General features: G+C 38.3%; 3 protein-coding genes across 5 annotated transcripts; 2 read left to right on the top strand and 1 right to left on the bottom strand.

The window, feature by feature from the left end:
* Positions 1 to 236: 236 nt before the first annotated feature.
* Positions 237 to 7,601, top strand: LOC103711654 (AT-hook motif nuclear-localized protein 10-like). Of its 2 annotated transcripts, XM_008797898.5 has the most exons (6): positions 285 to 1,692; positions 2,495 to 2,547; positions 4,042 to 4,113; positions 4,347 to 4,478; positions 6,025 to 6,186; positions 7,058 to 7,601. In XM_008797898.5, the coding sequence occupies exons 1-6, from the start codon at positions 1,170 to 1,172 to the stop codon at positions 7,298 to 7,300; spliced, it is 1,185 nt and encodes a 394-aa protein (XP_008796120.3). In that variant the 5' UTR covers positions 285 to 1,169; the 3' UTR covers positions 7,301 to 7,601. The 2 variants fall into 2 exon arrangements, with proteins under 2 accessions (XP_008796127.3, XP_008796120.3); XM_008797905.5 differs by lacking the exon at positions 4,042 to 4,113 and having other exon boundaries at positions 237 to 1,692.
* A 1,288-nt stretch (positions 7,602 to 8,889) lies between these two features.
* Positions 8,890 to 12,402, bottom strand: LOC103711646 (uncharacterized). Its single transcript, XM_008797886.5, has 2 exons — positions 11,996 to 12,402; positions 8,890 to 9,088 (listed from the first exon to the last, which is right to left on the bottom strand). The coding sequence occupies exon 1, from the start codon at positions 12,278 to 12,280 to the stop codon at positions 12,011 to 12,013; it is 270 nt and encodes an 89-aa protein (XP_008796108.1). The 5' UTR covers positions 12,281 to 12,402; the 3' UTR covers positions 8,890 to 9,088; positions 11,996 to 12,010.
* A 2,286-nt stretch (positions 12,403 to 14,688) lies between these two features.
* LOC103711631 (protein CPR-5) lies at positions 14,689 to 25,089 on the top strand. 2 transcript variants are annotated; one of them, XM_008797868.5, is made up of 7 exons: positions 14,737 to 15,305; positions 19,893 to 19,949; positions 20,041 to 20,076; positions 20,204 to 20,869; positions 20,964 to 21,937; positions 24,243 to 24,579; positions 24,755 to 25,089. In XM_008797868.5, the coding sequence occupies exons 1-5, from the start codon at positions 14,907 to 14,909 to the stop codon at positions 21,498 to 21,500; spliced, it is 1,695 nt and encodes a 564-aa protein (XP_008796090.2). In that variant the 5' UTR covers positions 14,737 to 14,906; the 3' UTR covers positions 21,501 to 21,937; positions 24,243 to 24,579; positions 24,755 to 25,089. The 2 variants fall into 2 exon arrangements, with proteins under 2 accessions (XP_008796098.2, XP_008796090.2); XM_008797876.5 differs by lacking the exon at positions 24,243 to 24,579 and having other exon boundaries at positions 14,689 to 15,305.
* Positions 25,090 to 27,028: the final 1,939 nt, after the last annotated feature.

Raw genomic sequence — 27,028 nt, 5'->3', positions numbered from 1 at the left:
ACTATCTTTTAATATTTTTTATATAATAATTTTTTTGTTACAATAAAATTTAATAAATGAAAGACTTGTGCATGGTAACAAAATTTTGCAGGAGGGTTGACGGCAGGTATAATAATTGGCTCATTCTTTGCAGCTAGCAGTATGACTAAAAAGAGCCACAAGAAAGGTTGAAAATTACGCAAGAGGGACTGGAGGTTAACGGTAATAAAAAGAAGTTGTGGGGCGTGGAGGTTAATGTCATTTAAACCCTTTAATTTTATATTATTTTGTAGGAAAGCAATTTCGGCCTGCTTTAGCTGAACCTTTTTTTTTCCCAATTTTTTAAAAAGCCCCCTCCCCGGTTAGGGTTTGTGGGAAATTAAAAAGGGGAAAAAATCGAAGGAGGGGGTGAGGGAGAAATATTAGGGCTCGGATTTCCCCCATATTCCCTTTCGCCGGCTGTGAGGGCTTTTGGGGGGCGCTCCGACAAGGGCTTAGGGTTTTTGTTCTTTTTTTTAATTTTTCCTCACCATAACCGCTGCTTTCTCCCTTGTTTTCCCTGATTTTCGCGTATTTCCTGGGCCTTTTCTCCGAAAATGGCGCGGGTTTCGGGAATTTTCGGGTGAAATTCGGAAAAAAAGAGGAATTTTGGGGAGGGTGCGGCGACCGCGGCGCATAATTTCTAGGGTTAATTTGCTGCATCTTGATCAGGGTTGGGATTTTTTTTTTACTGCCGTCGTTTTTTTTTTCTTGCATTAGGCTTAAATTTTAGAAATTTTTCTCTTAGTACCTTGCTTTATTTTCCGCCTTGTTACTTGTACTGTAAATTAAGTCTTGATGCTGCTGTTGTTGTAATTTCGAGTTAATGAGCTGATTTCCGAGACCGGGTTTATGGCTTTTAAAAATTCTTGCTTGCTGGCAGTGTTCTGGAGCTTGTTTAGTAGATTTTTTCTGTAACAATCGAATCTTTGTACTGTTTTCTTTCCTGATCTTGTTGGTGATAGTGGGAACAGAGCAAAATCCCAAATCTTTAGGGGAAAAAGTTTCCAAAATCAGTTTTTTTTCTTGTCCTTCCAAGAAAGGAGACTGGAGTGGGGTTCTAGTAGATTTTCACTGGAATTCTTGGGGTTGCGGTTGCAGTAGAGCTAGAATTATCAGGTAATGGTGTCTAGATCTTGCTCTTGGGCTGAATGGAAGTAAGATCCGAGCCGGGAATCATGTCGGGCAGGGAATCGTTTAACGTAGGTATGCAAAAAAGCCCTGTGCAGTCCCAGCCGTCGATGCAGAGCATGCGATTGGCCTACACCCCAGACGGAACGGCGATCTACAAGCCGATAACCCCCAGTTCTCCTCCACCTCCACCTTACCAAGGAGGAGGAGGAGGAGCAGGAGCAGGAGGAGGGGCAGGAGGGAGCACCGGAGGCGGCGAAGGTCCCTCGCCGGCGGCGATCACACCGCATGGTCTAAACATCAACATGGGAGAACCGGTGAAACGGAAGCGAGGACGACCGAGGAAGTACGGGCCCGATGGTGCCATGGCTCTTGCATTGACCACCGTATCCCCAAGTGCTGCCGTCTCGCCCGGTTCAGGAGGGTTCTCTCCTTCTTCTGCTGGGGCAGGGAACCCGGCATCGTCGGCCTCGGCGGAGGCCATGAAGAAAGCAAGAGGCCGGCCGCCCGGCTCTGGCAAGAAGCAGCAGCTGGCTGCTCTGGGTAATCTCAAAATCTCACCTTTTTGTTGCGTCTTCGTTCGTTTTGTCATGTATTTTTGTATACCCATTAGTTTTTCTGGAATTTTCGATGCAGTAGGATTCTTATTTTTAGTGATCTGGGTTTATCTGGGTTTTACTTGTTTGGCATCTGAGGGAAAACAACTGGGGTTTGATGGGCGTGGGGGGAGATATTACACTGTCAAAAGGATAAAGAAAGGCTGTTTGGTTCTGTTGGGGAGTTTGAGTGTTCTGGTAGATCTGACAGGAAGGGAATGAAATATGGGGAAATTACCTTGATGCCCTCGTTCATGTTAGTATGGTTATTGAATTTTGAGAAATGATTGTTTCAGTACTGAAATGCATGGAGTTGTTCCTCAGCATTTGAAGTTTAAGGTATTAATAGTACATGATTGGGTAAGTAATTGTGGTTATGCACAGTCCTGTTGTTACTGTTACAGTAATTTCTTCCAGTCCAACAAATGGCATAGCATGAATTCCGAATTTTTGCATGTGATTTCTTTGTTTTATGTGATGTTGATGGCATATCAGTTTTACTGATTCTTTCATATCAATTACTTTTATTTGTGCTAAAACCTGCATTGGTGGTAAGTTTACTTTCTTAGTTGTCTGCCTTAGTTCTAGACTAGAGGTGCCTCTTTGAAGATTCTGATAGTGAGTCCTTTTTATTTGTGCGTGTATGCATGTTTAATTATTGAACCTTTTAATTGCTGAAAGTATTAATTTAAATAACTTTATTGGATTAGAAATATGGATGGATGCTGAGATTCATTAATATTTCACAGGATCGGCAGGGATTGGATTTACACCTCATGTTATTACAGTTAAGGCTGGAGAGGTATTGATTTCTTCTTGTGAATTTTGAGATACTTTTACACGTGCAAAATTCATTTTACTATTATCACGTCTTTCACTTTTTTTGGGATTGTTTATTTTTTCTTGGATTTTTGCGATGCCTGGTAAATATCATGTTCAACATTCTCTCATTATAGTTATTATGCTGCTGTAATTTTTGTATGGAAAGAGATAAATGCATCTTTCTTGGTTTCTCCTTGAACTTATGAGTGATTAGCTTGTGACTTGTCACTTGTCTCTTTGCTGCTGGCATCCAACAAGTGCCTTATCTAAATCATTCTTTCCAATTAGTGACTGCTCAAAATATGATTCCTGTACTCCCATTTTGAAGTTCCAGTGGTCGCATATTATATACTGCCATCTTCAAGATAGATAATTGTTCAGTAACTTTAGCTCATTGATCTTATTATCTAATACAGTCATGAAATCAGTATTTAGAGCATATTAATTTATCATGCTCTTTAGAGATGAATGCAGTTCCTGTTAACCTTGCCCTCTTCCTGTTTGGGCGGGGTAAATGATTTCTTATTTAGGAGAACCATTAAAGAGCTTTTTGGCTGCTGAGACTTAGCCATGCTATGAATAAGGCAGTTTTCCATTTAATGCTAACTAATCATTTAGGTTTAAAGGCACGCCATGTTTTGTTTGAAGTTGTCTGGTGCCCATCTTTTATCTGTAGTTGCTGTAACCAGAGATTTAGCACCAACAGAGGATTGGCTTCAAACTGAGAGCAGTCATAATTTTCAAATTTTAACCTGTCATAATTTGATCCATAATGCTAATCATGGCAAATGGGATAACTCTGCTGGTTAAGCTCTGCTTTTTTGTGTTGATGCATCTCAGCCATCAATTTTCCTTCTATGTGAATGTCTTTTAAGTTATCTTAACCATACATTAGCCATATTTATCAATGCTTTGAGGCCATAAAGTTCCTTCTGCTCAGTTTTGTTCTTGGCCATTTTGATGCATCTTGTAGGTGAACTCTCCTTTATATGCTTCCTTTAATGCAATTTGGCCTTTTTGCCTTCTAGTTTAATATCAAAATGGTTGTGGGCTTAAGAAGAAGATGGTTTTATCATGCCTCTGATGCTATTTGGCATCATTACCTATTTATAGATTGTTTTTATAGTGAAAGGTATTTTTCTCGTCTCTTTAATTCATCATTTTCTTTAGTATTGTTTGATTGCTAAGGAAAATTGTGCTGCAGCTTCTACTTTCTTTTCAGTGTCTTGTATAAGCTACCTCTGGCAAGTTTTGCTGGGGAATAGGTGTAGGAGTTGAAGTATAATTAATTGGTGAAGAATTTTTTGTTGGCTAAGATTGCAGAAATGTTTTGTTTAAAAAGCATTTTCATGGTTGGGCTACAAAATTTAAATATTACCAGTTAGTCATTGTTACCTGTACTATTCATCAAGAAGTCATCAATATGGTGAATTCTATTTTAGTGCTTAATGTTGACTCTCCTGCCCACTTCCAGGATGCCTCATTACTTCAAATTATGAGGAGCCTCTTTACCTTGGCTAATGTGTGTTTAGGCCTTAGGTCCAAGGTTTGCTACTGAATTTGTAAAGCATTCTATTCAATTTGATCTTTTTAAGATAATTTTCTTATGCCTGTAGATTATTGTTCTGCACCATGCTGTTATAGGCTAGTTTGACTGTTCTGTTAGACTCTTGGAATCTACCAACAAAAAGTTTGCTACAAGAATTCCAAAATTGGTCCCCCATAACTGTGCCCCAAAACATCCAGCTGCTAATTACTATTTTGGTTTTTGCTTTTCAGGATGTGTCCTCAAAGATCATGTCATTTTCTCAGCATGGACCACGTGCAATTTGCATCCTTTCGGCAAATGGTGCTATATCTAATGTGACTCTTCGTCAGGCGGCAACTTCTGGTGGAACAGTAACTTATGAGGTTTGTAACTGTGATTGATTTGGCAATCAATTATTTTCAGTGTTTGTGCTACCATATATAAGCTTATATATTTATGTATTCTTGAATTCAAGCTGTTCTATTTCCATTTTGTTGTTAAACTCATGCATTTAGGCACTCAGGAACCTGCTAATTGCTGTTAAACTAAGCTGGTAAATAGAAGACATTCAACCACCTCCCAATAAGGCATACAAATGGGTCGGGTTGACCAGTGGCCCGACCTGTTTAGACCCGATCCGACCCGTTTTAAAGAACCTATAGAGCTAGGTCGGGTTCGAAAATTAGTCCCGTTTTATTTTCCGGGTCGGGTCTGGGTATACTAAATTCTGACCCGACCTAACCCATTTGATATTTGGGGTAATTTTGGGTTTCCTACCCTATGACCCGATTCGACCCAAACCTAGTACACCGTTAGGGCTTGCAGGGGTACTTAAGGTTCTCTAACTCCATATTCCTTTAATCTCTTCTTGTGTTTTGAGGATGAGAGGAATGGAAGAGCCTATTTTTGTGTATTGTCGAATGACATGAATTTTATATTAAGGCTTAGGTTGGTTACATTAAATGAGAATATTAATCTCCTAAGAAGGAAGTTCAAACTAATGAAGGCAAAATAGAGTATAACTTTACTATGTGGAAGAAGATGAGTTTATGATGAGTCCTTTGCAGCTGTTGAATTTCACTATATGCCATTATCAAAACTATAATCCTCATCTTGGCCCATATATGCTTTTCTAGTAGTATGTTTAGAAAAAATAGTAGTTGATGCATTCTAGCAAATTCAGAGGATATCGCTGCTGAGTAAAAAGGATTAGCATAGATGCAATTCTTTGCTACTCATACATAAACAGAAAATTTTTCTTGTAGCTAATAAGGTTGAGCCTATTGTTATTAGGTTAGTTTGTAATAGCATCAATCCTTAAGCATCAAGCACTTTCACTTGTATCGTTATGTAGAATCTACTTTCTGTAGTTTTCATTCATTGCAAAAGAAACCAAGCATAGGGAATGATAAGTATAGGGATCCGACCTAGATCCAATCCAAACCTGACCCAAACCCAATCCGGATCTGAATTTTTTGGGTTTAGACCGGGTTATACATGGACCCGACCCAACCTGAATGACCCATTAGGTTAGAAATTTTAGCTATAGACCCAATCTGACTCAACACAATCTTTTATTGGGTTGGATCTAGGTCCAACATTGAGACCCGAACAAGGAACCGGGTTGGGTCGGGGGTCACTCATGACCCGGTCCGATCCGACCCATTTGCACCCCTACCTCCCAATAACAACATTGCACTCCTATAGCTAGTTGTGCACATTTTAGAAGTTGCAACAATTTATAAAAAAAATAATGATGCTTTCATCTTACTTTTCGACATACAGAAGTCGATGACTAGCTCGTTGTATAATTTGAAATCAAAATTTTAACTTGTATTTTCTGAATTGATTCTGTGGATTATTTTTTTAAAATCAAGTTCAGAGGTGGCTTAATTGCTTTTATTTTTAATTTTTTAATTTCAAATGCAGGGTCGATTTGAGATATTGTCACTATCTGGTTCATTTTTGCTGTCAGAAAGTGGTGGTCAACGTAGTCGAACAGGTGGTCTTAGCGTTTCACTGGCAGGACCTGATGGCCGTGTTTTAGGTGGTGGAGTGGCAGGACTTTTAACAGCAGCATCCCCGGTCCAGGTTTGTCTCTCATGTACCGATATGAAACCATGAGCAAATATTTTTTTTTCTTTTTTTTTTGGTGAAAAGTTTGGGGGGTGGTCAATGAGCTACATTTTAATGTGAATTAAGCATATGCACCCCTGGATGCCACCGCCTACATAGTTCTTTTCTAAGCTGTTAATATCTCTTTTGGGTAATGAATAATAGGTTTGGTTTTATTATTGGATTACACGAATCAACATTCCTATCATCATTAAGATCTATAAAAGCAAGAAAGCATATTGGGAAATGATATTTTATGGACTTGCATATAACAATAAGCGTGCAAGGATATTTCACCATGCTCTCCTGCTGTTCATGCATCTAGATGTGTTGGTGTAGTATTTTTGATTATCGTGCGTCGGTCTTTGGTGTAGTTCATTAATGGTTACCTGACAGACCATGGGATATCATATTAATTATTTGGTCTCATCATGATAATCAGAAGTCATCTCTCATAGCTATTTCTTTCATATATCATGGCATGCAGGTATGCTGATTTTTCATTTTTCTTTTTCTGCATCACTATGCATTTTTTATATGGCATGCTTGAATGAAGTTTCAAAGGAACCATGTGCAAGTCATCTACAAAGCAATTGATGATATCACCAGACCTGTATAATAAAAATGACCCCTTAAATTTCTCAGCTTCATTATCGAATCATCCTCGGATCAAATATTACGATGTTATAATGCTACATTTAGCGAGACAACATGGGTTTAGGGGATGTATAAAAGCATGTATGGGTTGTAATAAATTTAAGAAAATCACTTTTATTCACTGAACCCCCATGATATTTTTTCACCCTCATCGTCTCGGTGATTCGATGCAGTCGATTGTTCTTCGCAGGTTGTGGTGGGCAGCTTTATAGCTGATGGGAAGAAAGAGCCGAAGCAGATGACTCCTTCCGATCCTCCTCCGTCGGCTGCTGGAAAGCTTGCCCCTGGCGGGACGGCAGGTGCTAACAGCCCGCCGTCACGAGGCACACTGAGTGAATCCTCCGGCGGGGGGCCTGGGAGCCCTTTGAACCAGAGCACCGGCACCTGCAATAACAGCAACCAACAGGGTTTGCCGAGCATGCCGTGGAAATAAACTTAATGCTCATGCGCCTTGTAATCCTGATCGCAATCTCGAACCTCTTGTTCCGTTTTCCTTGTCTTCCTTCTTATGTAACTGGCGAACTGGGAAAAGTGGTGTCTTCCTCTCCATCGCACCAGGTTTTACCGTTATCATGTGTGAGTTTAGAAGCTGGCAGTATGCTGTTTTTTCTTTCACTTGTAGCTCTCGTTGATGTTTTATTAATGCCTGAAGGTGTTGTATGGAATTATACCCATGTATCAAGTTATCATGATGTGTGTGTGTTCTCTGGGGCCTGACCACCCCTTTTGTTGTCTGTCTGATGTCCTTGATGCTTCTTATTGTTTTCTTCTTTATTTTTTATTCCCTCTAAACATCATTATCGGCACCAATCACATTTTGATCTATCAATTTCATGTTTGATCGGCTAACACTAATATAAATTCACTATGAATGCTCGTAGAATCTAGTAACTTACCGTGGACTGATTAGTCAACCTTATCTGATTGGACCAAAGGCATTAACATAGCTGGGAAAAGTAGTGAAGCAGCCCATGGTTTGACGTAAATTTGCTCCTTTATTTTCCTGTTGGCTGATATTCTGAAATTAATGTAAATGGTGTTCTATTTTTGATGTGCTTTATATAAACGCATGATAGCTAGTTTGCCGTGGTACGGCTGTTGGAAATGCTCAAAATGCTTGGGCTGGAATATGAATTATGCAAGTCCACAGAGATTGAAGTGGATTCGGGTCGTCGAGAAGGAGATATGGGAGGTTTCCTGTTACTATGAAAGGTTTTTTTTTTTATTACTTTAGGTCCTTTCTTTGACTGCCATGGCAGTCAATCTGATGGGAGTCTGTTCTTTGATTGGCAGATATAAAGCTGCCATACGGCAAAATGATTAGAAAATGATGTCATCTGACAAGGAGTATCTAATGCTTCCACGGCAGGACCACGGTGCAAACAGCTTGTTTGCAGACTTATATCAGCTATTTGGAAGAATGAAAAGCAGATTTCAGCAAAGAATATTTTATTGAAAATGCTATCACCGATTAGTTTATCCACAAAACTAAAAGATGATGATTTGCATGAAAATGAAGATGACTCGCCTAGGTGTAAATAAGATTTTTTTTTTTAATGTTTTTATTCTGATCAAAGAGGTCATTTGTTTGCCCGTTATTTAACTGCATGTAATTCAAATATAGACTACAATCCGAACCGCTGCAATTGAAATTGCAGCTGCAAGAACCGCCTGTCTGGAATTGAAAGTTACAAAAACAATTGCAATTGTTTTGTTATATGATGCTAAAGGTATATAGTAACTTGCAAATTATCTAGTAAGGTTACCTCTTAGAAATAGTAAACTGTTTACTTTTTTATTCTAATATAATAATTGTCATATTATTTTTATGATTGCAATAAAAATTATTATTGAATTACTGTAACAATAATCACTATAGTAACTATGTTGCTATAAATAAAATAATATTATGATAATTAAATATATTATGATCATAAGTAGATATTTGTAATACAGCAAGCGACGAATCAGAAATTCAGAATGGGTGTTGATAGTGGCGCAGTGAGTTGCCACGCAAATGGCTAATCTAAACTGTTTGCATTGGACATTTTATGGAGTGATCAATTAGACACAGTAACAATCCATGGTAAACTCAATTTATTTATGCAACCCAAGGAAATAAAGCACAGGGAATAAAAAACATAGTTTCTATAACTGTCTTGGGAAGGAAAAAGAACGCCGAGTATCGATCACGAACCAACCACAGACAAGCTCTCCAACCCTGAGAAGAAGAAATGTCACCTGAGTGAGGCTCAGTTTGAATATTATCAAATAAGCTACATACATTACTCCTAAGCAAAATGAGAGAATGGAAATGGAGCCTACAAAAGCATCTAATAAAAATTGTGATTGCACAAAGGATGCGTGACCCTGAATGACTGTTGTGGATGTACAAAGTCATGTCTCACTCAATTCTTGATCTTCATAGAATTTGGGAACATGAAATCGATCACATGCACATTGGGGCAGCAATAGCTGCTACATAGCAACCCTAAAGACATAAATTCACATGTTCATATCCTTTGTTAATTAAAAAATGGAATTAGTAGAACGATTCCAAGATGCACAAATGGAGATTCAAATAAATAAAAAAGCCATGCAGAAAGATACAGCTATATATCTTTTTATAAATAAAAAAGGCATGCAGAAAGACACAGCTATCTTTGTAAATGGAAGCTATATGAAGTTCAGCCTTATGCTCGGTTAGTTGACCTTGTTCCACCAAACAGCAAATTTACAATTTCAATCCAACATTCTTCCAGAGAAAGAAAGATCAAATGCTTAGCGGGAATATTGAAAATTTTGGAGATCATAATCAATTAATTCAGAATCAAATTGAAATATTTATGAATAAATTAAATTTGAGATGATCTTCTTTTGTAGGAATCTAACGTTGTTCCAGAAAAAGGTCAAATGCTTAGCAGGAATATTGAAAATTTTAGAGATCATAATCAATTCGTTCAGAATGAAATTGAAATATTTATAAATATACTAAATTTTAGATGATCTTCTTTTGTAACTTCTCTAATTAAAAAATTGAGGAAGTAGCATGTTCAGGGAAGAAGCAAAGGTTTTTTCAAGCATCATAGGCAACAAGTCTTCTTCCACTTACTCTGTGCTGGCTTCATGAACCTTCACTTGATATTCTCTTGCATTAAAATTTGCATGCTTGTCAGCAGTGGTTCTGTCAAATCCTTTGTTTAATTCGTGTCCATGTTATGTGGGGATTTCCCTCCCATTCCCCAACCCTTCTTACAGGTCAGAGCCAACCCACTTAAAAGGTCTGTTTGGATCTGTGTTCTGGGTCAATTTTTGTACACTTCATTCTCTTCTCCTTGTTTCATATTTACAACATCAAGCATTTCAAACACCATGGTTTCTTTCATAGATTTACGTTGAATAAATCATAAGATTTTAAAAGTTAGATGAAAAAAAGAGACCATTATTAACTAACTTCACTAAATGTCAGACTAAGTGTTTAATTTCTACTCTCCATTTGAATGTTGTGCTCCTCATAGTATTGAAGGTTATAATGCTTACACACAACTGCACATGCACACATACATACATACATATAGATATACATCAGATATGGAAAAAAAACAGTATTTTAAAAATGATCACCATCTCACCACACACCAATCAGTTGCCACTATGATGCCATAGGCATATATCATACATGAATTAGGTTCAAAACAAGGGAACATATCTCATCAAGTCTTCTTTACACACAGTACATTGTAGACTTCATTTATGACAACATGGGTTTAAAGAAAAAATAAAGAAACAAAGAGTTTTTCTTCATCTTATTCTTATAGCGATTGTCTAAAATATTTTATAACCAGTGTCTGTTCCCTTGTTCTTTTCTAGCTCATGAATTGGTTAAGCAGAATATCCTGTTTCGTATGAATCAAAATAAATTATATTACATGGATCTTAATCTCTGTCCATTAAGTAGTTCTTAAAAACTAAATCAAGAAGTATGGATACCGGAAAGAATAATTTTGTTAATTAGCTATCATTAAGACTAACAAGCCTCTCCCCACTACTCGAGCAGCTTTATGAAACATTTAGACTAAGATGTTAACTTGTATCACTTAGGTTATCCACCATGGGTAGAAATTCATACACATCAACAAGTTGATGATTATACATGAAAAAAAAATCCTTTATTGATTAAAAGGACATCCATGGCGTTGCCAGACATAAACAAATTTACAGCATGATGTAGAAATGACCATGTTTAAGATCAAGAGACTTTCCTCAATGTGAATGGTAGAGCCCTTAAAACTATATAGCTGACAAAAATCAAGGAAAAAACTTCTTATCTTTTTTTTTCCTATTTCTATTTCTAAGCATCCCCTTTATGTCTTTGCCCAAAATTTTGCCCCCAGTGCTAATAAATAAACTAACAGTGCTTCTTGCACAAAATATGCACCCCCACCTTCTTAACAACAGAAACAACCATCTTTCCCACATTCTTGTACACAAGGTTCAAATATATGTTGGATACCAATCAACTACATGTTCGATACAAATCAACGATGAATATTAACAATCAGGATTTGGTTTGTTCCTATACATTCGTACTTAAATTTGGCATATGCCAACAAATTTATCCAAAGAAAGTCGTTTCATCCCCTTTTTTAACAAATCCGTACGACTTAACATATTAATTTACATCCGGAAATGCATCCTTGATGCAATAGTTGTGTTTTTATAGGTTTCACATACTCTTTTAGCCACGTCCAAGATGTAACAGAAATCGTAGACTTGATCCAAATCCAAATGATAAGATCATATGGACAAACACAATCAACGATACCTTAGATCATCTAGACATGCTAGTGATGCAATAAAAATCACAAAATTTATCAGAAGCGTCATCAATTATTCCTCCAGAATCTATTCAAATGGTTACTGGGACAGTAGTTACCATTCGAGATTGATCAAAAGACTAAAATCCAGACCACAAGGATTGACCTAAAGAATCAAATCAAAACCGCAAGATCACATAGATAAACTAAAATTGACGACCCCTAAATTCCACAGATTTACCGCTCAAAGATGCACACGTGATCAAGTATCATGTTAGGACTGAGTACAAAGGCCAGAATTTCGAGCGGACCTGGGAGGATCGGAATCAATGGCCGCCGCCGGCGTGCTTCTGCTGGTGTTCGAGGTGGCGGCGCTCCTCGGGGAGGGCGACGAGGTAGGAGAAGATCATGCCGCCGATGCAAACGTGAAAGAGGGGCTCCACGGAGCTGGTCTCAATGTACTTCTCGATGTAGCGGTCCACCGCCTGATCGGTCGTCTTCTTGATGTGCTCCCACGTGAGTTTCGGCTTCAGGTATCCCGGAAGCTCCCTCACCTTCATGCCCTTGATCTCGTTGTAGAACGCCCTCATCGCCATGCCCACCAGCTCCGAGCTCCCCGCAACCCTAACCTTCGTGCAAGATTTCCCCTCTCTTTCAACGATAGAGAAAAATAGACTCGGATCGGTGCGGGGAGGTGACTCGGGAGACTTAAAATGGCCACAGTCGCTATCCTTCCAACTACTAATCTCGCACGTATGCGTTGCAACCCCACGAAAACTTGGAAAGTAAGTTGTTCGTTTGGCATTCCTTTATTTTTTTATTTTTTTAAAATAAAATCACGAAAACCAAAATTAAAAAAATTGCTACTATCATTTTTATTAGCAAAAATACTTTTATTATTTTGAAAAAAAAAAAGAAAAAAAATCTATTTTCGTGCTTTTCAAAAATAAGAAAATCTTGCTTTTTACAACTACCACTAACACTATCTCCATCATTACTATCAACACTTTCACAGTCATCTATCTTCGTATGACCATTATTATCATAGTCGTCGCTATTGCCTTTTCTACCAGCATTGCCGTCATCATAGTTGTTGTCATTTCCATCACTACTATAAAAACTTTCACACGATCTTGTTATAATCCATGCCACTACATCTTTGAAGCTCCAATACTATTGTCATTGCACCACATCAAATACAACCTTCATTGCCTCCGCCACCACTAATGTGGTATCCTAAAGGATACTAGCATCCGAGAATGAACGAGTACACATCCACGTAGCAGCATCAAGATAAAATGGAAAAAAAAAGAGAAATAAAGGGAGCCTCAAATCAAAGGAAGTCTCGAACTGAATATCCAAGCAAGGTGCTCAAAAGCTGAAGATCTAGCACCATTGAGTTCTGCCCAAATAGTAGATTGAATTAGTTGAGGATGACTTGAAGTATACATGATGCCTCAGTGGTTGAGTGGGAAGAGTATTTTGCCAAGATAAGTTGAGTAGCCAACGGAGGTAGACCGACTATTTAAACTCGAGGCTAATCAAATAGGATGACATATAGGATTTTCCTTTAGGGGGATCATAAGGCATGGCAGCTATGAATATGAAGAGTGGAAAATAATTAGCTTGATCGACTAATACCGTCAGAGAAAGTGGAGACTATACGTGGACAAGTGTTGATATTAGAAGTGGGCAATAACCAAAAAGAAGATATTTTGGCTTATCAAACACCTATTATTTATTTTTATTTTTATCTTGGCCTTTGCATTTATTTTTAATTATCTTGCATTATTTATCTTATTTTATCCTAATTTATTCGTAGCTCATAGTTGCTAGAGTAGACCTATAGTCCCAATTACAATTTATTTCCTTCTCTTTCGAGTAGGTGGTATCAGGATCCATATTATATTCTTCTCAATTTTTAACGCCAGTGGCATACCTGCGGACTCGTATGATTCGGCAGAGAAGTATACACCATTCTGCCTCATAGAAAGTCCAGTATCTATAAGAGAAAGGATGTATCGAGCTCGAATAAATTGTTAAAGATAGAAAAAAAGATATTAGATTTAATACTTATATATAAAAATGAGAGAAATATAACCATCATTTATACATTATTTAAAATAATACAAATCGATAATTGTTATAAAAGTTTATTTGTAGAATGAATAATATTTTATCCACTACTCATAATGCAAGTGTTGCACATGACTTGTATTAGAAATCTAAAAAATGTACGTTTTTTTTTAAAAAAATAGTAGGAATTATAAGGTGTTAAAATTATTTAACACTGATTTATTGTATTATATTTTTAAGCAAGATAAATTTAAATTTTGATATAATTAATAAATAACTATGTGGTTAGATTTTAGAGAAAAAAAGATTCTTATTATATATATCATGAAAGTCCTAAACGAAGGAGAGTTTTTTCTTTGGGCTCATCATTCATGGAGTCCAGTAACATTACAATCTTCTAATACAAGCTTAGCACGATTTAAACCTCTAAGAGAAACTTTGGGAAGGGTTATTATAAAGAGTGGCAATCGAATTAAGTCGGACTAAATACGGATTGGGTCGGATATAGAATAGATTAAAAAATTATCAATCTGAATCCGACCATTTTATTAAACTGTTGAAAAATTTAAATCGAAACCCTACAATTTTATTAAATAGGTAATTTAAGTAGATTTATAATGGATTGAACCAAGTTAAATAGATAAGTATTCCACCTGTTATGACAATCAAAAAGTTTGGGCGATATAGATGCTTTTATATAGTGTTTGAATACGGTTAGGATTGACAATTTTGACAAATCCTGACAATCTCGGAAACTGTTTTCAACCTATTTAATTATATGAAAAAAGTAATTAATTTATAATTATCTTTTCCAATGCTGGGTATCTGTTCAAAAAGTTCCTAAGATCCGGATATGGATACCTTTCTGAAAAAAATGTCACAAAATTTATAATAGAAATATTTAAATATTTAATAAAGAAATCTATTTAGGAATTTTTTTTTGGAATTAAAAAAAGTAAAAACTGCAACCCCGCCCGCCGCTCCCCGACGCGGCTTTCCCCCTTTCCCCCTCTCTTTCCCCTTCCGTTCGTCTCAGGTTCGAAATAATTTTTCCTTTCCCTCTCTAATTTATATTCGAATTCCCAGCTTCCATCCTTCTCCCCTTCTCTCTCTCTCCGACTCTGTCCTCCCCTTCTCTCCGCGCCCATGAAATCCGGCCTGCCGATCCTCTCCCCTTGCTCATCCGCCCAATCTCGTCCCAAGACCCTTGAGGATGCCGGAGCGGCGGAGGGCCGCAACGCCCTGGAGCTAGGCGGCGTCGGCGATCCCATTGCCGCCCAACCCCTGCGGCGGCGGCCGCCCCTCGGTAAGGGACAGGGGGTTAGGGTTTCTACCTCCAAGGCCAAGACCGTGCCAAAGGATGCCGCTTCTTCTTCTTGTTCTCCTTCCGCCTCTCATCGCTGCCAGTCGCAGCAGAGAGGGGTGCACCTGAGGAGAAGATTCCGAAGCCCGTGGGCGTCTCAAGGTGCGCGGCGCGGCGACGAGGAGGATCTCCAAGATCTTGCACTTCCGCTTGGAATGTCTTTCGCCGCTGTGGTTGCTAAGGTCCGTTGGTTTTCTTTAGGGTTTAATTTCTGTTTCTTAAAAATGTTCCTTTTTCTGTAATTTCACGTATTCTTGACCAAGAATTCTCAAGTTTAATATTTATCGTAAAAATGTCTTTTTTCCTTAACATATCATGTTCTTGACCAAAACGCTCGTGATTCAGTTAAATTGAATTATTGGTTTAAAAATACTATCAATAAAATGCTCTTTTGCCCATAGTTTCGCATGATCTTGACCGAGGTGCTCGTGGTTCGGCTGAAATGAGATTCAAGAAGCCAATTTTTTGCATTGTTTGCTGCAGTTAATACTACTACTACGTGAAGCATTGTTCTGCTTCTTTTGAAGGGATCACTTTTAACCAGACACTGCTTCCTTCAGAAAGGCAACATGAATCAAGATAGGGCTTTGCAAGTGCTTTACCTTCTCTTTACAGATAATGTACTTAGATTTGGTTTCAGTGGCTGGTAAAATTTAAAATGGGAGGAGGAACATGTTAGCCATAAAAGAAAAGGAAATGCTCTTAAACATGCTTAAAGAAATTCCCTTGTGAAGCCTATGTTCTTTCATTTAGGAGTCATTTGTTGTTACACCTTACGATTGGCTTGATACTTGGATTGGCTTAATACTTCGATTGCTGCATGGGTTGGAAAAATATATGATTTTTGGTACTCGCATAAACTTTGTTTCCTTACTAGGCCATCTTTGGATGTCATTGCAACTGAATACTGGTGTATGCCACTTAAAAAAAGGGGCAGCTAATCATAACAAGCATGAACCTGATACTAGGGGTTGGTTTTATGAACTCATGTTCCTATCTTGTTAAGGCTAGCATACATGAATCCATTTTGTAATTTTCATTTCTATTATAGGTATTTCCTTTTCAGTTTTAACCATTCGATTTTGAATCCAATTCCTTCTATATATTCTTCATTGGTCTCTGCCTCTCAATCTTGTACCATTTTGAACTGGATCTTAACTTTCTTCAGTGTTTGAAATTATTTTGCTTCCATTAGTGTACTCATCTTTAGCTTTATTTAACCTGGTTTTACTCCTCGTCCATTTCATATTTTCACTTTGGTGACCCTTATGCTCTTGAATCATTGCCAGTCAACTTATTGGTATTGACTATACAATATGTGAAAAACATCACTTTTTCTATCAAGGATTTAGGAATTGAGTTTACTAGTCCTGAGTCAATCATACTGTACCACAACAAACCAGAGGCGGCCCAATGCATTTGGGGCCTAAGGCGAACTCACTAAGAGAGGCTTTTTTTTATTTTAAAAAATAATAAAAAATTAATAAGTGCAAAATACTTTAAAAATTTATTTAAAAATAATTCGTCTAGCTTTTTGAGATGCAAAATTACTAATCAAACTTTTGTACTCAAGATTCAGTAAAATACTATTTTCAATCGATAATATAGCTAATCCATTTAATCTTTCTTGTGACATAGTTGATCGCAAATACGATTTTATCAACTTTAATTTTGAAAAACTTCTTTCAGTAGAAGCAACTGTTACAGGTATTGTTAACAATATCCTGTAAGCAATGCATGTAATATGTTCATTAGTTGTTTCATTAGTTGTTAACAACTCTCTTGGTTTATTTATGCATGGCGGCAAAAAAGATGTGGGAAAAGAAAAGCTAACAAGGACCTTTACAACACGTAAATAATTAAAAAAGAAAAGAGTATCCGGTGATAGCAAAACAACTAATTGCAGAAATCAATAATTTTTGCAAATAGCAGAGGAATTCTTATCACAGACATTAGTGTTATATGGAATGGAGGTAGGAAGCGAACTAATATTCTTTTCTCCAGCTCCACAAATATATTATAGTGTTATTTAAGAAATGTTTGCACAAAAAAAAACATATATATATATATATATAAGGGTGTAAGAAAGAATATAAAGCTTGAAGAAATCCACCACGAAAAATCAAAGCAATCAATTTTATTCTCAGAATCAAAATTACAGAGCACCAAACTAGGGCTAGAAGCATCAAAACCATATCTTTCACTAGACAACGCCAATCGACCAAATCCTAAGCACAAAATTCCACAAAAGGGGATAGATAAAGAAGCATGTAAAAGCATTTCTTCCATTTTCCACGCCAATCGAAAAAAATAGAAGCAGTGAAATTAAGCATACAGAGGAGAGGGAGGGAAAAGGAGGCGGAGATGGGAGAACCCTGACCTTTCGAGGGCCTGAGCGAGGGTCTTGATGTAGCTGTTGATGATCTCGTCCCGGGTGAGAGTGGGATCGGTGGGCTCCATGACGATGAGCCAGTGCTCGAAGTCACACCCGTCGAGAAGGATGGTCTCCTTGGGCGGCCGGTTGCTCCAGTTCGGCAAAGGTTCGTTAAGAGACGACGTCGTAGGCTAGGTTGAGAAGCACCGGACCGCGCCGCCGCGGCCGCCGTCTGCAGGGAGGCAGAAGTAGTCGGCAAGGGGGAGGAGAGGGCAGAGGTCCGGAGGACGAGAGGAGAGGGGAAGAGGGACGGGCAAAGAAGAGAGCTCGGGAGGCGAAGAATCCGGAGGAGAGGAGAGGGGCGAGGGACACATAGGGGAACTTCGAGATTAGGGCTCGACCCGCCATTGGACAAATCCTAATCCTAACCCTAAGAAGAAGTCGCAGCAAAATCGGGCCGAGGCGGAAGGAATCGGGAGAAGGTAGAGCTGCAGAAGCAATGGGGAAGTGCATGTGGGATTTGGGAACTGGGGGCCTTTTTTTGGGCCGGGGCCTTAGGCGACCGCCTATGTCGCCTATGGGTTGGGCCGGCCTTCCAACAGACAAGGACTAGTTTAGGGTACCTCAGTACACAAAGTTTATTGGTATCTCACCATACCGACCTCTTGGAGACTTTGTACTATTAGGTACTTTTTTCATAGGCTGCTTTTAGCATCATTGTCACTTTTCTTTTTTTAAAAAAAATTGAAAATTGAAATTCTATTTATTTTCAGATTTTTGACTATAAAAAAACATGTTTGGCTTGCTCTTTTTTTTTTTTTTTTAAAACAATGAGGACTGGCGACATGGCTAGCAACAAGGGAGTGGGAGGATGGGGCTGGCGATGTGGTCGGGGACGAGAGAGAGCTTGACGTCGGGCGGAGAGGTAGTTGAGGGAGCAATAAAGGGAGTGGGAATGAGGCTGGCCACGTGGCTGGGGATGAGGGATAGCTCAATGTTAGGTGGAGAGATGGCTAGTGAGGCCCAGAGAGCCGGCATGGTTGGGCGGGGGAGATGGGGTTGAGTGTGAGATCGGGCGGAAGAAGAGGGGTTGGGAGGGGAAGGGTGAAAACCCACTTTTAAAAAATATGAAAGTGGAAATTTTTTACTTTCACTTTTCTAGAAATAATGGAAATTGTTTAAAAAAATAAAAATGGAAACAAGGTAGCCAAACATGTTTTCTACATTAGACTCCGTGTTTCTATTTTTAAAAAAAAGAAACAGGGAAAATAGTATCAAATAGAGTATTAGTTCTTTTTTTTTGGTCATTAATATCAAGATGTACTCAGGTATATTGACCCTATACGGCTCCAGTATTGTGTAACATTTGGTACTGCCTGATGATTGGTATGAGTTGATATCTCGATATTTAAATCCTTTTTTCCTTTAGATTTTCCCACAAGTCTTAGAGGGATGTGAGAAGTGTGCAACATCTGAAAGGAAGGGCTCCCCTATAACCTTTTGTATATTGATGGGTTTCTTTTAATCTTTACTCTAGACCGCACAGATCACTTGCCTCCTTTTCCCCCTATCTCTTCCTAGCTCTTCTGCATGCCCTTTCTCTTTATCAGGCATGAAATAGGGGTGTAACAAGCAGAGGTGTTGCCTTATTGGAGTAGGCCCATGTATCAAGCATAGCCTGTGTAGCTGTTGGCCTACTATTCTATCAGAGTTAGTAAGTCCTTAAACTGTTGCCCTATCTATCTGACACTGTTGCATTGGTTTTGGTGGCAGAATTGTTGGGTCCAGGTCTACGTTGACCATAATCCGACTCCAACTGGCTCTAAGGCTAAGAATTAGGCCAAGATCTTACCCATCTAATTTTCAAGCTGGAGTTAAAGTCAAGTGTATATTTAAAGGGATCCTTATTATTTATCCGTTTTTTGACCGTTCCATTCTTGTCTAGCCAGGTCGGCTTCGTTTCTGCAGGATCCATTTGCTGCCCATGAACATAAACTCTAGGCCCAGGTCTAAACCAGCTGGATATCAATCTTTAATTATTATTTATGGTATTGACATTATGAACATTTCACTTGTCCTATTAAAATTTCAAATCTGCACTAAAATAAAAGAAAATTGAATTTCATGTTTGAAATCTGGCAAAGGTGCTATTTACTGTCCATTTCCTGTATCAGAATTACCTAAGAAATGCAGCTTCACAATGAGTTAAGAATTTTTTGTCCATTTAGCAGACAAGAATTTAAATGGATCATTTTATTTAATAAGTAGTAAGATCAGTATCAAGGTCTTTCCCACCTTCTAGTATGCCGGTTTTTCGGATTCTTTTATTTTGTATTCAATTTCTTTATTTTGAGTGCTCGGTTGCTTGATGATACTGATGTTTTGTTGATTTCAGGTTTTGGATGGGAAGACTGCCTCAGGGGAGAGGATACCAGTAGATCGACTTTCCATGGTACACTATTCAAATGCTTATATCTGGAATATGAATAGATATGCAGTGAGAAATATTGTGTTACTGTCTGACATATATTAATGGTTTGCAGATCTGTACTTCAGCGGTGAAAGAATCTGTAACAAATGTAAGTCTGGATCATAACTGGTCATTGTCTCTAGTTGTCAGTTTCAAGTTTTTTCAGGTTGTTCATAAGCAATGCTATGCTGGGTTTTAATTCATATTATACCTGTGGTTTTCTGTTTCTTGAGTAGATATATGGGGGCAGGTTCGAATGTTTCATCAGAAATTTCGAAAAATCATTTGGCAGCACTTTGAAGACCCTTCGGCTAATTAATGAAACATCCACTATTGAGCAAGGAAATACTAGTAGTTCATTTATCAATAGCAGCTGTGATAGTGCACCTACCTTGGGCATTCCTGAATCCCCCAACTCCATTGAAGAGTTTCAAGAGAATCCATCATTGAATTCCATGAAACAACTTGTTCTTCATGGGCATATAACTCAGCAGCTAGCCCCTGTTTCTTATGAAGTGGCCAATCCTGGACTTGATCAATCCATTCAGAATACATTTGAGAGATCTATTATGGAGCAGACTCGCTCAAATGATCTCAAGGCAGTTGAGTTGAGTCTAATCATGAAAAAATTGCAAATGAAGCAATCTCAATTAGCTCTCAATTCCTACGCAAATTTGTTAGAGAAGATAAAGATATCCATGGGTATCTCAAAGGCTTCCTTCAAAGAAGAGAAACTAAGGAATAAGATCCAGGATATGAAGCATGCAGAAGTCCTCAGAAGGTGCATAGATCTTCTTGTCACTGGCTTGATTATCATGTCTGGCTTCCTTTTATATGGAGCATCCATCTATTCATACCAACGCATCGCGGAGGCAACATCGGCCTGCACATCCACCTATAAAGTATGTTTTCATTTATTTTTAAGTTCTAACCTTCCATATGCAGTCATGCTGTTATATCTGGTGATATATGAGTCGTCAACATTTTTTTTTTCAGGAGTCTAGATCTTGGTGGATCCCAAAGCCAGTGGCATCTTTCAATTCAGGCTGGCTTATGCTGAGATGTCACTTTGTAACCCTAACCCGTATGTCATTTGGCGTATTGATGATTTTGGCAATTGCTTACTTGCTTTTTCAACGCTCAGTAATGCCTGGGCCAACTATGCCCGTGACATTCATCCTCCTGCTCTTAGGAGTTGTTTGTGGTTTTGCTGGAAAGTTTTGTGTCGACACGTTAGGAGGGAATGGCTATTGCTGGCTTTTGTATTGGGAGGTTTTCTGTTTGCTTCATTTCTTTGCCAATGTGTTCCCGTCGGCTTTTTACCATATTCTTTATGGTCCTGTTTCTGTGTCTCAAGGAGCTAAGGTGGCCAGGCTACCATACTGGATCAGGCGATACGCATTCTACAGTATCCTGTTACTGATTCTTCCCACATTGTCCGGTTTGTTGCCTTTTGCATCTATTCATGACTGGAAGGATCACTTCTCTGAGAAGATCATGCTTTGGAGATTAGGACATGAGTCTGGAGTTTGAACAATATTAGAGATGGATTTATGGGTCGGATGAGATATTTTTCCTGTCTAATTGTTGGCTGCTGCTTCACCTGGGTTTTACAAGCTTTCAGCTAGATGGTGTTTGTTAGCGGTGAAAGCCTTAGTATGACGGTCGTTGTTCAGCGCATATATTATTTATCAGAAACAAGTTCGAGTTTTTCATGTATATTTCTTTATGGTAAATTGAATTGTTCTTTTGTTGTAATCTTTATGTATCACTCATGCAGTCATGCTGGCATTTTGTATCTTTAGAAATTCAGTAGGCTTTTTCAGTATGACACCTGGAGGTTGGACAATTGGAGCTTGGAGTCTTTTGACTGCAGATATTATGCAAGCACATTATTGATTTTATCTCTAGTTGTTGCCAGGAATAGACACTGCTGAGGCGAAAAGAATAAAGTCAACCTGTAATAGATGGTATTTATCAAACTTGCACTTTATGCTCATCTTTTAATATTTTGAGTACTGCATTGGAAATTTGATTATGAAAAAATGATATTTGATAGTTTTGAATGGAATTGAGCATTATAGTGTGTAGTCATGCAATATGCTAAAATAGATGTATAGTATGAACTGATTTCAAATGAATTAATTTAAAATGTTTTATGGTCTAATAGGATAAAACGAGTAGTTTAGATTTTTACGTAAACTTTTGTCCAGTTAGTCCTCCTGAACTAATTCTATATTGATTATTTTTTATTTCATGATAAACCATTCTATATCAAAATCAAGGATCCAAAAACTGGTGTCTGTACCTATGCTGATTGTTGCTGGTGCTTGTGTCACGAGCAGGGAAAAGGTGTCTTCAGAGTTCAGACCTTTAATCTCAACACTGGCAGGTGCCAGTCCAACACCCCTCAGTTCGGAACTGTGAATCAGCGCCAGTGGGTCCTAGATTGCTGGTTCCATGGCAGGCCGGCGTGGACTTCTGCTACATCCTTGGTCAAAGTATATCAAAAAATTAAATTATATAAATTAATAATAACAAAATTCTACTTCATCTTAAGCAAATTCAAGCATGGTTTAAATTTAAAAAATTCAAAACTTAAGATGGAATCAGTAGTCATAAACAATTGTTCCGGACGAGTCAACTTAGAAAGTCAGACCAGTTATGACAAGTATTGAACTGGACATAAATTAAAGAAGAAAGTTCATTGTAGGAAACACTTAAAAATCATTTATATTGAAATTCATGTCATTCATATAAAAGAAATATAAGATCTATGTGACGGTTGTGGCGGCGGCGGCGGCACTGGTGACGCAATTAAAAGGGAGCATGTTTCTTCTTTCAGAACAAGTGAAAGCCATTTTTTTAATAGCTTTCACTTTTTCAAAATCCAAACTCAAGTTTTTTAAAAATTTAAAATAAAAACTGCTCTATCAAGCAGGTTTTTTTGCCTTGGTTTTGTGTTTTTTTATATTTTTTTTTAAATGTGGAAAATCAAAAACTGCAGTGGTACCACACAAGGCCTCAAGATTCAAGATTTTAGAAGGTACAAATATAGCGAACTAAGTTATGATTCTGTATTTGTAACATAAATACTGAGATAACATCAATTCACCAATCCCGTGGACTCGGCTAATGCATTCATCCACCAAAAATCATCTGTCTTTATGCATCAGAAATCTTTGTTTCCAGTTTTGCTATTAGCAATGCTGCACAGAGATGTAACTCCTGATGTTGTGGGCATTTCAATATGTGAGAGGTGGCTCAAGTTGGGGAACATATTTTCTGAACAGTTTCTGATTTCAAGTTCTTAATGCATTTATAGATTATATGCTGATGCATATGTCACCATAATATAGATAGGATAAGGCTTCTGCATGTTAAGTTTAATGCTTATTTGAAGGTTAGGAAATAAATCAGCAAATGTTAAGCTGTTATTAACCAAGGTTTCCTGAACCGGTATTGGGTGGTACCGGTCGAGACGTAGGTTGGTATGGTATGGCGATTGATGAGAAACAAGCGGAGGAATGCAGTGGAATGGCCTTTCTCCTCTGTTTTAGCTCATGACAGTCCTGGAGCTGGCAGGAACTGGCCTGAATCAAGCCAAGCTGAGGTTCAGGCTGGTTCCTAGCTTATCTCGAATTGAAACCAGGAATGGACCTGGTTCTGCACCAGTTTGGTTTGCTATGCCCTAAATCAGGCAGTTCGGGATGCTTCCTCCTTATTTACAAATACAGTTTTTATGTTTCAGGGTGTTGCACAAAAAATACACAAGGCCCACTTGTTGTTTGTATTCTTTCAGCAGATGACATTACTTGTGATCATCTGATGTACACCTCCTTAGCAACCTCTAGTGGGACTGGTAACCTACGAGGATTGTAATATTGGAACCTGCAATTGATATATCAGTTTATTTTCACAGTACAATCTCAGAAATAAATCAGCAAATGTTAAACTGTTATTAACCAAGGTTTCCTGAACTGGTATCGGGTGGTACTGGTCAAGAAATTGGTTGGTGTGGTACGCCGATTGATGAGAAATGGGAGGAGAAATGCAGTGGAGTGACCTTTCTCCTCTGTTTTAGCTTGTGACAGTCATGGAACCAGCAGGAACTGGTCTGAATCAAGCCAAACTGAGCCTCAGGCCAGTTCCTAGCTTGTCTCAAACTGAAACCAGGAATAGTCCTGGTTCTGCACCAGTTTGGTTCACTATGCCCTGAATCAGGTGGTTTGGGATGTTTCCTCCTTATTAACACATGCAATTTTTATGTTTCAGGATGTTGCACAAAAAATACACAAGGCCCACTTGTTGTTTGTATTCTTTCAGCAAATGACATTACTGGTGATCATCTGATGTAACCCTCCTTAGCAACCTCTAGCACAACCGGTAACCTACAAGGGTTGTAATCTTGGAACCTGCAATGGATATATCAGTTCATTTTGACTGCACAATCTCAGAAAATATCAAGCTTTTTTAACGCCCTTCATCTCTGCTGGGTTGATGCTTTTGTGCACATATTGAACATTCGGTGTTCGCATGGAACTTGAACACAAGTCTGGCGAACAATTTTTGTTTTTGATTTAGCAGAAGTGGGAATGATCTTTTGGTGGTGGTAAATCCTGCTCTGCACTTATGAAGCTACTTAAAGTCTTATTTTTTGATATATAATTAACTAAGTATTGTTGATTTCGATCAGATATTCAACTGCTGCAAAACTTGGATTATGCCTTTTAAGCTCTCCTATTTGTCCTTCTGAAGAACTCGAGACATTTTATTGCTCTTTGCAGGTGGATGTGGTCTGTTTAATGGCGGATGCCATAAAAGCTGATGAATCCTTCAGGTCCTGCATCTACCATTGAGCTTTTGCTTCCAGTGGAACAATGGGGGCGGTCCACCTGCACAGGGCACACTGAGTAAATTCAGAGCCTATGCAGGAGCCCAAGCACCAGCGCATGCAATAAAGCAACCTATCAGAGCTTGCCATTAATTTAGTTGACTACTGTATAATTCATGTTCTGACCTTTATTTTCCCTTATCTTTTTCTTTATAAACATTATCTTCCATCCCAAAAATCATGTCTGAAAGGAACTTCTAGCTTTTATGTAGGGTCCTATTTATTTAATCTTCTTCGTAGGTTGTCATTTCATTAATCTCAGATGCAAATATCATGTGTCATTGCTCCTGCTCATGGTCTACTCTCTCATTTTGCCGAATGTGGCATTTAGTTCCTAATGTCTAGATTGTTTTTAAACATCTGATCTGTTTGATTGTCTCCAAGCCCCATTGCCCACAGTGATCTGCTTTACAGCTTAAAAGTTCATATGCTATGAGCCATGAAGAAAATCTAGCAATCCACTGTCCCCCAAAGGCCACCACACCAGCAGCTGGAGTGAATGACAACACTATTTTCCCACCTATTTCCCCAATTTTCAGAGTTGGGTGTCTGTTTTGTGGCTTTTTTGGGGTTGTCCCATTTTATTCCCCCTTGTCTAATCCATTCTCCTTTTCCCTCTTCTCTATGGCTTGAGGCCAATCCTATCTTGGGAAGGCTGGAGCATGTTCTTGACAAATAACTTCGCATCGAAAGCACCCTCCCATGAAAGATTCTCAGAATGATTCAAAAGAAAGTAAAAGAAAGAAATAATTCATCAACTTTCATCTATATCATTCTAGTTTCCTATACTAACTTCTGACCATATTCCCCTCGCTCCCCTTTCCATATGTTCGATGCATATGGCAGCTTGTTTTGTTAGCAGCATGACCGTGGACAATGGCAATGCTTGCCCAAGGATGGTTTGAACTGGTTGATGGTCAGTGTTGATACCCATTTAGAGAGAGAGATTGTTGATTTTGATGCTTCAACCTCCTGCAGCATCTATCACATCTCTCCTTATGATACCCAAAGTTTTGAATTCCTCCTGGGGACATATAAAAACACAACAGCTTAGTGAACACTCAAACTAGCATGCCCCTATCCTACATCTAGCAAGAATGATACAAGACATCAAAAACAAGTTCCAAATGTGAAAATTAGCCACCAAATCCAGGTAACTAGCATGCCTATCCTACACATTAACTCTCTTTATTAAGCTAAATTTTTTCACAACTTTCCGTTTTGAAACTAGAAAAGCAACTTGATCCAGAAGTGTAATTTTCCATTAACAAGTATAACAAAATGCACATGGACCCTAAGAGGCGGCTAACATGTTTGAAAAATAATTATCGATCACTTTATTGAGAGTTTAGGGAAGGGGAAAGGAGGGGGGGTGGGGGGTTGGCGGATTTTCTTGTTTCTTATAAACAAAGGGCGCAAACCCACAAGATTACTAATACTTGAAACTAGATCCAGTAGCATCAAGTTATGCCCCAAGGAGTACATAAATAGGATATTCATGATTCCAAATGTTACTCTCCTCAATGTAACAAGCTAAGCTTGCAATCCTATTTGCTTCTTAATTTTTCTCTTAATACAAATTGGGGATAGGGATGCTAATCCCTACCTTGCTGACTTGTCTTGTGTCTGCTATATAAGGATGAAGAGTGCCTTACCTTTTCCAATCAAGCCTGCAACTCTCTATCCTTATTCTCTTCGCCTCAAAGCAATCCATTGCATGAAGAAGTCCCGACTAAATTTCTATGAATTCGGCATTTGGTACCAATATTAGAAAAAGAGAGATGACATTAGCATCAAAAAATTTATCTAACTAATCTCAGACAGTAATGCTTGCCCTCATATTATCGTTGTCCATTGATCCATCAAAGTTAATTTTGAGTTAACCTAATTGTGCGGGTTTTAGGAGACTAATAAGGATATCTCTAAAGAGACCTTAAAAGTCTAGATAATCACTTAATAATTTTTCTGCTATAATAATATTAGGATTTCCCGTTCTCTAAGAAAGATTGGCTAAAGGCCTATTTGTTTGTCTGCTATAATAAATCTAGATCACAGTGTACGGGTTAAATTGTAGGTCTCCTTAGGTTAGGCTTAATTTTTTTTTTTTTTGGGTAAAAAGGCTTAATTTTGCCATAAGCTTGACTTGTGGCCAAAAGGGTTCAAACAA

This window comes from Phoenix dactylifera, chromosome 11 (genome assembly GCF_051530095.1).
Source record: "Phoenix dactylifera cultivar Ajwa chromosome 11, Ajwa_hap1_PhDact_Kaust_v1.1, whole genome shotgun sequence".
Lineage (NCBI taxonomy): Eukaryota > Viridiplantae > Streptophyta > Magnoliopsida > Arecales > Arecaceae > Phoenix > Phoenix dactylifera.
Note: the sequence above shows the minus strand (reverse complement) of the source record. Positions and strands in the feature narration are given on the sequence as shown.